The 12,901-nt window shown below is 47.3% G+C and overlaps 1 protein-coding gene across 3 annotated transcripts in view; it reads right to left on the reverse strand.

Annotated features, from left to right (window-relative positions):
• Positions 1-12,901, reverse strand: part of LOC126529714 (uncharacterized) — a 181,793-nt gene that overhangs the window by 52,375 nt on the left and 116,517 nt on the right. For 2 of the 3 annotated variants that reach the window (XM_055070015.2, XM_055070014.2), the window contains exon 7: positions 3,773-3,862. The exons of the other annotated variant lie outside the window; for it this stretch is intronic. In XM_055070015.2, coding sequence (XP_054925990.1) covers positions 3,773-3,862 — 90 coding nt within the window. The remainder of the gene's footprint in view (positions 1-3,772; positions 3,863-12,901) is intronic. 3 annotated transcript variants of the gene reach the window in all.

A 12,901-nucleotide genomic window follows, 5' to 3' on the forward strand; every position in this document is an offset into this window, starting at 1 on the left:
TGATTACCGTATTTACCTGAACCTAAAGCGCACCCACCTTCTTTCACAGAAAATGGGTCTGGAAATTGCCTGCACATTACAATCAGATACAACACCGAAACCATGTTTGTGTAATTGGTGACAGCCAACCATTAGAGCTGTCAAACACAGCATCATCACAGCATCAATTACACATACCGCATTTGTGTAACTGGTGACAGCCAACCATTAGAGCTGTCAAACATGGCATCATCACAGCGTCAATTACACATACCGCATTTGTGTAATTGGTGACAGCCAACCATGAGAGCTGTCAAACATGGCATCATCACAGCATCAATTACACATACCGCATTTGTGTAATTGGTGACAGCCAACCATGAGAGCTGTCAAACATGGCATCATCACAGCATCAATTACACATACCGCATTTGTGTAACTGGTGACAGCCAACCATGAGAGCTGTCAAACATGGCATCATCACAGCATCACTTACACATACCGCATTTGTGTAACTGGTGACAGCCAACCATTAGAGCTGTCAAACACAGCATCATCACAGCATCAATTACACATACCGCATTTGTGTAATTGGTGACAGCCAACCATTAGAGCTGTCAAACACAGCATCAATTACACATACCGCATTTGTGCAATTGGTGACAGCCAACCATGAGAGCTGTCAAACATGGCATCATCACAGCATCAATTACACATACCGCATTTGTGTAATTGGTGACAGCCAACCATGAGAGCTGTCAAACATGGCATCATCACAGCATCAATTACACATACCGCATTTGTGCAACTGGTGACAGCCAACCATTAGAGCTGTCAAACACAGCATCAATTACACATACCGCATTTGTGTAATTGGTGACAGCCAACCATTAGAGCTGTCAAACACAGCATCATCACAGCATCAATTACACATACCGCATTTGTGTAATTGGTGACAGCCAACCATGAGAGCTGTCAAACATGGCATCATCACAGCATCAATTACACATACCGCATTTGTGTAACTGGTGACAGCCAACCATTAGAGCTGTCAAACATGGCATCATCACAGCATCAATTACACATACCGCATTTGTGTAATTGGTGACAGCCAACCATGAGAGCTGTCAAACATGGCATCATCACAGCATCAATTACACATACCGCATTTGTGCAACTGGTGACAGCCAACCATTAGAGCTGTCAAACACAGCATCAATTACACATACCGCATTTGTGTAATTGGTGACAGCCAACCATTAGAGCTGTCAAACACAGCATCATCACAGCATCAATTACACATACCGCATTTGTGCAATTGGTGACAGCCAACCATGAGAGCTGTCAAACACGGCATCATCACAGCATCAATTACAGATACCGCATTTGTGTAATTGGTGACAGCCAACCATGAGAGCTGTCAAACACGGCATCATCACAGCATCAATTACACATACCGCATTTGTGTAATTGGCGACAGCCAACCATGAGAGCTGTCAAACATGGCATCATCACAGCATCAATTACACATACCGCATTTGTGTAACTGGTGACAGCCAACCATTAGAGCTGTCAAACACAGCATCATCACAGCATCAATTACACATACCGCATTTGTGTAATTGGTGACAGCCAACCATGAGAGCTGTCAAACATGGCATCATCGCAGCATCAATTACACATACCGCGTTTGTGTAATTGGTGACAGCCAACCATGAGAGCTGTCAAACATGGCATCATCACAGCATCAATTACACATACCGCATTTGTGTAACTGGTGACAGCCAACCATTAGAGCTGTCAAACACAGCATCATCACAGCATCAATTACACATACCGCATTTGTGTAATTGGTGACAGCCAACCATGAGAGCTGTCAAACACGGCATCATCACAGCATCAATTACACATACCGCATTTGTGTAATTGGTGACAGCCAACCATGAGAGCTGTCAAACATGGCATCATCACAGCATCAATTACACATACCGCATTTGTGTAACTGGTGACAGCCAACCATTAGAGCTGTCAAACACAGCATCATCACAGCATCAATTACACATACCGCATTTGTGTAATTGGTGACAGCCAACCATGAGAGCTGTCAAACACGGCATCATCACAGCATCAATTACACATACCGCATTTGTGTAATTGGTGACAGCCAACCATGAGAGCTGTCAAACACGGCATCATCACAGCATCAATTACACATACCGCATTTGTGTAACTGGTGACAGCCAACCATTAGAGCTGTCAAACACAGCATCATCACAGCATCAATTACACATACCGCATTTGTGTAATTGGTGACAGCCAACCATGAGAGCTGTCAAACACGGCATCATCACAGCATCAATTACACATACCACATTTGTGTAATTGGTGACAGCCAACCATGAGAGCTGTCAAACACGGCATCATCACAGCATCAATTACACATACCGCATTTGTGTAATTGGTGACAGCCAACCATGAGAGCTGTCAAACATGGCCTCATCACAGCATCAATTACACATACCGCATTTGTGTAACTGGTGACAGCCAACCATTAGAGCTGTCGAACACAGCGTCATGGCATCACAAAATGGTGACAGCCCACTTTTTTTTAGCAGGTTGCTACTGGTTAATTTTTTCCTCGATTACAATCTAGAACATTATTTTTGGCCATTAACTTTCGGAGGTACCATCACTTTCATGAGATTTCACGCAACTTATCACTGAATGTGCTGGCGTAATCAGCTCCACTGTTTCTGGTGCTGTGCCAGGATCGCTATCTGCACACAGTGCCAGTAATGCTGTCGGAGGCACACTTCGACAAGTCTGAAGCACTCTCTGGCGAAATTGACTGCAGTACCTCTAAAAGTGATTGCTCGAAAACACCGCAACCGTGTGCTTGGTATCTGTGGCCAACGAAGCACAAATGGCGATGGCAATGTGTTGTTTTCATAATGAAATGCTCATCAAACATGACTCTCGCCTGTGAAGGTAAATTCTGGATGTCACGATTTTTCTGATCCTGAATGTGGGGGGCATGCTGTATTTTTTCTAAATCGGCAGCATGTTACATTCAGCTGCCCCTTCATTCTCTTACTTTAAGCCCACAAAAATTGGGTGCACATTAGATTCATAGGTGCATTAGTATAGGGTAAATAGGGCACTCCCAATTGTGAACAGAACATAGCTGGACCACTTTATATAACTACAATCAATGATGGGCATGTCACCAAGTGGCAAACGCAATAAATCAACCTTTCTGAAAAGTATTTGACACATATACTACACGTATATGTGTTCCGAGTTTGTTGCGAACTTGCGCACTAGTGTACAATAAGGGCAACCTAAGATAACCTGAAGTTGTGCATCCTTTTCCATTCTTTTTTACATCTCCTCTCTCAGGCCGTTGAGCTACAACACAGTGGGTTATGGTTTCAAAGAGTGACTGCCGTCATTTTTTACTCTTTTCATCACGTTGTAATGACAGTACTGCACCGAAGTTTGGTGATTCAACTTGAGGAAGTAACTAAGTGTTCTGGTTTGCTTTGACTGAAGTTAACACTAGCGATGTCTAGCACTGCTTGATGGGACTCGCCAAGGATGACATTTGGAGGAAAGTCACCAGATCTGGACACCCAGTTGTATTGAATGGCTTCATTTAAATCATATAACTGCTATCTCTGTGTCTGTAGTCGAATGCCAACTCACAACACGTAGAACTGCGCCCACTTCTATATCTCAATACCATTGAGAACGATTAGCCCACAGTCCACTGGTGATGGAAAAGAATACACACCTTCTCGCGACAAGCCATCGAAGTCCGACTTCACCACAGGTGCATCTGTAGTCACTTTACAGGGTGCAGACAAGCTCAGCATCACATTTCCTGCCAGGAAAAATACAAAAGAGTGAATTTATAAAGCAAATTCCGTGAGCCATTACACACACAAAAAAAAGAAACAATCTTTGTTCATGAGCAAAGGATTCCATTTTAATATGAAGCTCTCTTGGTGAGCCCTCCCGCACTTTGCTGAGCATGGTTGCTTGCTGCTGCAGACTTGCCTAATAGCCCACGCACAGCACATAAAAGAACTACGCATTCAATAGTGGGATCGAGCCTTGGTATCTCAACACAACAGCTCAATGCTCTAACTGTAAGGCCATGAAACATGCACACTTCTCTCATACCAAGTAACTGTTTGAGACATCTTGAAGCACATGTGCACGAGAGCATGTGCATGTGACAGTTGCACCAGTTTCCGTTCAACCCACAGGTTTAGATGCTGTGGTCGGTCGTGGTGCTGTGTCAAGTTTTCCCACTGCCTTGGCTGACAGCTGTGGGGCATATTCATCACTAAAGTCCACAGTGCGTCTCTTACCAAGATGTGCCATTTCATCTTGCCAGTTTACCGGAGCTTCGCTTACATTGATTTCCCAATAGCTGGGATCTGTAGGGCTTTTTCATTCTAACGGTTTTGTCTTATGAAAATGTCTTCAGGGATTATGAAACTATCTTGACATCTGTGCAAGCGTGCATTGTACATATTGCTACAAGCGTATGATATTTGATTGTTTGAACGAGGCGCGTGGGCGCCATCACTTGAGAAAACAGGAGGAAGAACGAACTGGGCTCGCGCTGTGAATCCAACCGGCCAGCGCAGCAACTGCTGCTGTAAATATAACCTGTAAATAGTTGCTCGTCTTACTGACTCGTCCTTCGCATAACATTGTGGTGGAGGGTGCCGTTCCCCATCCTCGCCACAAAGCTCCGCAGCGGCCGCCCTGGCTCCCGGTGACGACACCTCGTTTCCTTCTACTCCTGCGACCCCAACAACAACAAACATTACGGTTACCAATCTCCACAATCCTGGCATATTCTCCAGCCAAGATAATGTCAACGTTGAGGACTGGCTCAACCTGTATGAGCGTGTTAGCCAAAACAACCGCTGGGACCCTACCATTATGCTAACCAATGTCCTATTCTACTTGGGCGGAACTCCTCATGTCTGGTTCCAGACACACGAGGACGAGATCTCTAGCTGGAATGCTTTCAAGGAGAAGCTCGTCGACCTCTTTGGAAATCCCACCAGTCGGCAGCTGGCTGCTCGAAAAAAGCTTGCTACCAGAGTTCAGTCTTCTATTGAATTGTATGTCTCGTACATACAAGACGTGCTCGCTCTTTGCCGGAAAGTCGACGAGAAAATGGCCGAGGTTGACAAAGTCGGCCATGTACTTAAAGGGATCGTGGACAATGCCTTCAACTTGGTCTTCAACAATGCGTCCATCATCGACATCATTGTCAAGGAATGCCGCGCTTTGAGCTCGCCAAAAGCCACCGCATCATTCCACAGTTCTCCCGACTCCCTAACACGACTGCGACGTCGTCTTGTGTTGACCTTACCGCTTCACCAGCTTTTAATGAGCACGTCAAACATATTTTTCGCCGTGAACTCAAGGCTACAAGTCCTGTGCCGTTCCATTCATGCCCACTTGAACCCACCATTGACCAACCAGCCCCAGCAACCTCCCTCATTCAGGCAGTTGTACGGCAAGAATTTGCAAACCTACGTTTTCCTGCTGCCTGCTCCATCTCCCGACCTGATGCCCGACCGGTGTCGACTGCTCCACCTCATGGCGATCTGTATTCCCCTCCCGGATACCACAACCCTGCCAAGTAGAGAACTCCGGACAACAAGCCCATTTTCTTCCGTTTCCTCCGCATTGGCCACGTCGCTCGCCACTGCCGCACCTCCTAGACGTCACCGTATTCAAGCTCCTTTTCCCCATCCTCCCGGCCATATGCCGACCCGCGCCGTTACTCGCCTCGCCATATGTCTCCTACCTTTGACATATCCGTCAATGTCAGTCGTCCTGCTCGCTCGCTGTCACCTCAGCGCCGCCAGTCCCCGTCGCCCCAGCCGCACCACTATTCGTTGCCGACCAATTATGGACCATCCCGGATGGAAAACTAGGCCATGCAGCTCTTGGAGGTGGTGCTGCATCACGTTCGTCCTGTCCAAATCCTCCATTAACACTCCTCACCAACACGAACCTAATTGAAGGAGACATAAATGATGCTCCGTTTACGGCATTAATTGATACTGGAGCTCAAGCGTCCATAATGAGCGCTAACCTATGTCATCGCCTCAAAAAAGTTCTTACACCTGCCATCACTCAAGCCGTACGCGTCGCCAATGGCGCCACTGTTGCCGTGAGGGGTATGTGCACTGCTCACATAGGAATTGCTGGCCGCCAGGTTCCAGTCCTGTTCACCATGCTGACCAGTTGCCGTCATGACCTAATCTTCGGGCCCGACTTTCTGACGACGCATTCTGCCCTCATCGACTGTTCCACTGGTATGCTCTGCCTCGAGCTTCCTCTTCTTTCAGACGTTCGCCCCGAACAACTGAACACCCTCTGCACTACAGCATTTCTTCGCCTTCGACGCTGACAATCGACCACTTGGTCATACATCCCCTGTGAAGCATCGAATAAGCACTGGTGATGCAGTTCCCATTCACCGCCGACCGTATCGCATGTCCACAGCAGAGCGGCAAGGTATTCAGCAGGAAGTCCCTGCTTTTGCAGTCGACGCGTCCCCAGATCCTTCTGATTACCCGCAGGATGCCTTGAACCCTGACGGCCCATTACGTCCCATGGTGGCTCCTGACCTCGCACTTGACCAAGCAGCCAACCTATATCGCCTTTTGTTTTCCTACCGCGACATATTTGAAGCTGACAATCGACCACTTGGTCAGACGTCCCTTGTGAAGCATCGAATAAGCACTGGTGATGCAGTTCCCATTCACCGCCGAACGTATCGCATGTCCACAGCAGAGCGGCAAGGTATTCAGCAGGAAGTAAACAAGATGTTCGCCAGAGGCATTGTTGAGCCTTCGTTGAGTCCTTGGGTGTCGCCGGTTGTGCTCGTCAAAAAGAAAGATGGCTCGTGGCGTTTCTGCGTTGCTTACCGCCACCTCAACCGAATCAGTAAAAAGGACGTTTACCCTTTACCCCGAATAGACGACGCTCTTGATTGTTTTCACGGTGCCAACTACTTCTCGTCCATCGACCTTCGATCTAGTTATTGGCAGATTTCCGTCGATGAGCAACACCAAGAAAAGACCACTTTTGTCACTCCAGATGGCCTCTACCAATTCAAGGTTATGCCGTTCGGTTTATGCAATGCCCCCACCATGTTCGAACGGATGATCGACTCTCTGCTTCAAGGTTTCAAATGGTCAACTTGGCTTTCTTACCTCGACGAGATCCTTGTGTTTTCTCCTACATTTGAGACGCCCTTGAACACGTCGCAGCTATCCTTGTCTTCCGCAAGGCTGGGCTCTGATTTAACTTATCGAAGTGCCACTTCGGACGCCGACAGATTACAGTGCTAGGCCATCTCATCGATGCTTCTGGAGTACAACCCGACCCGAAGAAGGTTCGAGCAGTAACTGCTTTTCCTGTACCTCAGTGTTTCCAAGAGTCCGGAGGTTTGTGGGGCTCTGTTCTTATTTCTGACGGTTCGTGAAAGACTTCGCAACAATCGCTCGACCACTCACTGAACTTCTGAAGAAAGACGTGCCTTTGACGTGGGGTTCCCTTCAGGCTGCCACATTTTCATGCCTTACCACAATTCTCACCAATCCACCGGTCTTGGCGCACTTTGACCCGTCCGCACCTACAGACGTCCGAACCGATGTCAGTGGTTATGGGATCGGCGCCGTCTTATCGCAACGCCAACATGGACACAACTGCGTTATAGCCGACGTTAGCCGGCTCCTGACAACTGCAGAGCGCAACTATTCGATTACCGGGCACGAATGTCTTGCTCTCGTCTGGGCTGTTTCAAAGTTCCGCCCATGCTTATACGGTAAGCCCTTCTCAGTAATCACAGACCATCATGTGCTCCGTTGGCTTTCGTCGCTGAAGGATCCTACTGGCCGGCTCGGTCGTTGGGCCCTCCGACTTCAAGAATATTCCTACACAGTGACTTACAAGTCGGGATGCCAACACCAGGACGCAGATTGCCTCTCTCACTACCCACTCGAAGATGCGGTGTCTGATACTGACACTGACGCCTGTGTTCTCTCCGTTTTTCCACTGCTCCATGTCGCTGACGAGCAGCGCCGTGACCCGTCCTTGCGTATCATCATTGACCGCCTGGAATCGTTACTTGCCGACAGTTCCCTTCAGTTATTCACACTTCAAGATGGCGTACTCTACCGCCACAACATTCACCCCGACGGCCCTGCATTACTCCTTGTGATCCCTAAACACCTTCACTCGGCTGTTCTCCATGAACTTCATGACCTCCCCACTGCCAGTCACCTGGGTGTGTCACGTACCTACGACCGGATCCGCCGATGCTTATTCTGGCCACGGCTTGCTCGCTCCGTTCGAAGATATGTAGCTGCGTGTGAGAGATACCAGCGACGCAAGACACCATCGACGTTCCCTGCGGGGTACCTTCAACCACTCGACATTCCCCCGGAACCATTCTTTCGGGTTGGTTTGGACTTACTTGGCCCTTTTCCTCTTTCTACCTCTGGGAACAGGTGGACCACTGTGGCCACGGATTATGCCACGCGCTATGTCATCAAACGAGCACTTCCAACAAGCTACGCCACAGATGTTGTCGATTTTCTTCTACGCGACGTGATTTTATTACATGGAGCTCCGCGACAACTTCTCACAGACCGTGGCCGGACATTCCTATCAAAAGTTATCGCGGACATCCTGCAGTCCTGTGCCACAAGGCACAAGCTATTCACGTCATACAATCCACAATCAAATGGCCTCACGGAGCGTCTCAATTGCACTCTCACAGACATGCTCACGAAATATGTCTCTTCACACCACACTGACTGGGACCTCGCTCTACCCTTTGTCACATTTGCTTATAATTCCTCGCGCCACGACACAGCCAGTTATTCCCCATTCTTCCTTCTGTTCAGCCGAGAACCAGCACTGCCCTTCGACACAACCCTCCCTGTTCACGTAGCACCGACCAGTGAATATGCACTTGACGCCATCGCCCACTGTGCCTACGCAAGGGAAATTGCCCGTGACCGCCTTCTGAAATCCCATGAGAGTCAAAGGCATTTGTACGACCGGCGACACCGAAACGTGCACTTCCCGCCTGGTTCTCTGGTGCTTCTATGGTCTCCGTTGCGTCAGGTCGGCCTGTCAGAAAAACTGCTGTCTCGTTACACAGGCCCATACCGAGTGCTTCGTGCTGTGACTCTCGTCACCTACGAGATCACCCCTGACGCCCCATCTGCTTCCCAGTCCAGTGATATTGTGCACGTTATATGACTGAAGCAGTATCACCCTCCCAGTGATGGCATTTAGATGCTCCAGGACGTCGCTTCTGCCGCCGGGGGATCATGCTACACATGTGTGATATTTGATTGTTCGAATGAAGCGCGTGGGCACCATCACTGGAGAAAAGAGGAAAAAGAACGAACTGGGCTCGCGCTGTGAATCTAACCGGTCAGCGCTGCAACTGCTGTTGTAAATATAACCTGTAAATAGTTGCTCGTCTCACTGACTTGTCCTTCGCGTAAAAATATTATTATACTTTTTTGGCAGTGACTGTTTTACACCCATTTACCACCGTTATCAATTTTCCATACAGCTCAACACACCTACTGTATCCAAAAATTTTTAAAGGTTGTTGCAGATTCTATAGTGAAAAAGCCTCATTTACTAATCCTGTAGCGTATACAACATAAATTCTGTTGCACATACTCAAATGTAAGTGAGCAAGACCAATTATTCTGGAGTGTCATACAACCCAAATATAGATACAAGAGAACTTTGTTGATACAGTCTTGCTTTCTGTGATTTTCCGGCAACAACGGTCACAATCAAGAACACAAAAAACAACCAACACAGTCAAGCTTCTTTTTTGCCAGTTATTATGTCCCTGAAAAATAGAATTTTCCAGCACCAACGTTCAGCACATCACCAAACTGCAATTGTATCATGTGTTTTCTGGCCGCTAGATCCCATGCAAACCAGAAAAAAATTCAGTGGCAATCCTGTGGCGATTCATTGGAGACTCCTGAAATCTCAGATTCATTAATTATCGTATTTACTTGCATAATGATCACGCTCCTGAATTCTGTCGTCAAAATTAATTTTTTTTCCTTTCCCGTGTAATGATCGCACCCCAAACTTGCAGCAGCGATTTGTTGTGTGCCTAGTCTAGCTAATGGTGATCGCGCTTACGATCGGGCTTATCTGTCGAATGCTGTGAAATGCTACAAGAACGACTCTTCAAGACATACCAAGTGGTCTGCACAGACCAAACATTCTTAAGTAGATGCCTCATTTCATTCCTTTCATCACTTTCAGCACTTCCATGAAAACAAGCTACAATCAAACTTGCCTTGGCTTTATTATTCGTAGGCCTTATAATGGTTGTGGTCAACAACAACAAAAAAAGGCGCCTTTAGATTCCTCTTGTGTGCACTCGTGAGTACGCAACAAATTGCGAGCGGCAACGATAGGAGCCACATTTACACTGATACGTTAGACGTTTACCCTATTCATACACCGACCCTTGTAACACAGCTAAGATATTCGCCCACCCATAGCGGAAACATGCCGTATTAGGAAAGTAGTGAAGACAAATGCCGCAGTTTTCGGAGCATGCCTGCCTTGTGTTCTATGTCACTGACAGCTAAGTGCGCCCATCTCTGTTTCTGTCCTTTCAAAGTGGACATGGCTAAATTAATTAAATTGTGGTGTTTTACGGGCCAAAACCACTTTCTGATTATGAGGCACGCCGTAGTGGAGGGCTCCGGAAATTTCGACCACCTGGGGTTCTTTAACGTGCACCTAAATCTAAGTACACGGGTGTTTTCGCATTTCGCCCCCATCGAAATGCGGCCGCCGTGGCCGGGATTCAATCCTGCGACCTCATGCTCAGCAGCCCAACACCATAGCCACTGAGCAACCACGGCAGGTAGTGGACATGGCTACGTTGTTGCCACAAACTTGCCAATATTAACGATATCATTAATTACGGAAAAAACTGTTTCGATGCATGTAATGTACTCATGAGAAAAACAAAAAAATCGCGTTCGGCGCACTCGGCCTGGTCTGCCAGCCGCCATTTTTGTTTTCGTGTCCCGCACTGTTACAGTGGCAGCCGCCCATTTGTTGACCTGTTGTCATCCCGCAGCAAATGCGGGATGAAAAAAAAAATTATTTTCGCGGAAAATTTCACTGCGTCGTGATTGCACCCCTGAATTTGCGTCCATATTTTGTTTACGAAGAAAGTGCGATCATTATGTGCTTAAATAAGGTATACTGCATTTACCACATTGCAAAGTGTTTTTCAGGAGCTCACTCGACAAATGTCTGGCCCCTTCATTGAGTGAATTGTAACTGACAGTAGCACGGAGCAGACAACCGTCATATATACAGTCAAACCTCGATATATCGAACACGGATATATCGAATTATTGTGTACATTGAAAATTTTTATATCACCTGGAAAATTGCATGCATTCTTTAATTTTTTATTTCGAACAGGGTCTGACATAAAATGTATCTATCAAACACCGCCACCCCAGACCATGTGCACTCTATTAAAGGCAGTGAACTTTCCCGCATCACTCCCGCAGATGGCAGTGGCACGATGGGCGTTCCCGACTGCTGCGCAATATAGCTGCACACATCGATCACGTCGAGGGCGCTATTTGAATGCAGCGTTGTATGCACGCAGCAGCTTGGATAGTTCGACAACGTCAATGACGCATTGCATTTGCTGCACTGACTCCTTGGTGCCGCACTCTGCGCCTGCCGCACCTCATGAGAACTGGTGCTTTGCATCCGCAAAAGCACGTGACAGCGGGCGCTCACAGATAGACACCTTGGCAGGCGCCAGTTAATACTCTGTTAGTGACAGTGTTTTAAAAAGCTTTGACTGATGGACGCAGAGATCGCAGCAGAAGTAGCGGGCAAACGAAGACGCTGCATAGTTTGATACCGTGAGTGGTGATGTTGCCTTGCTCGCAAATTCAACTGAGGCTGTAGCTGCTTTGCCCTTCTTTCTATGCCACTGCCGTGGTGTAATAGAGGGCATCAGCCTATTGCTTGTGGATCGTTTAGACTATGTTGAGGACTCCGTGTTTAAGCACATGGCTTCCTAGAAGAAACAGGCTACACTGCTGCAGTACTTTCAACTAAATAAATAAATACTTTGTGTGAAGCTTCTAATGAGTATTTACTACGCCACAATTGGGGCACAATTGGGGATCGTTGCTGGCAGTGTGCATTCGGTTCCGCCACGCGCGATTGGCCAAGACCGCGCTGATTTCGTGTGGCTTACAATGTCGGCACGGCCTATGCTAAGTGCGTGTGGTACAATCGACCGCACATTCCCGGCGAGGCCTAAGCCAGCTGCACGCGGCACAACCTCACGCGCACCTTTGGTTGATTGATCGATTTGCAGAAGTTTTTGACGTGTTTCTTGATTTTATGTATCGAATTATGCCTACATCAAACTATTTCGCGATCACCGCAGTGTTCAATATACCGAGGTTCAACTGTACATACATACCCTTATTTACTCGAATCTAACGAGCACATTCTTCCAGATAAAATGGGTCCAAAAATTGCACATGCGTTACGATTGAGTGTGACCCTAAATCTGCTTTAACATATTGCCATCGGCATTTGAAAATGGCTGCCTCGTACACAATTCGAGCCTAGCAGCCATGGTTTCGTCCACATGTTGTAGTATGTGTGCTTAGGTTAGTCTACCGTCTGTCTTCCAGTTTTCTGCGTTTGCTCTATCAGTATGCACATGTCAACTGCAAATACACACTGAGTTGATCACAATGCCTCATTTAAAAAGAAAGTGATCATATGTGCGGAGACAGACGGAAATCAAGTTACACCACGAGCG

This window comes from Dermacentor andersoni, chromosome 9 (genome assembly GCF_023375885.2).
Source record: "Dermacentor andersoni chromosome 9, qqDerAnde1_hic_scaffold, whole genome shotgun sequence".
NCBI classification, from domain to species: domain Eukaryota; kingdom Metazoa; phylum Arthropoda; class Arachnida; order Ixodida; family Ixodidae; genus Dermacentor; species Dermacentor andersoni.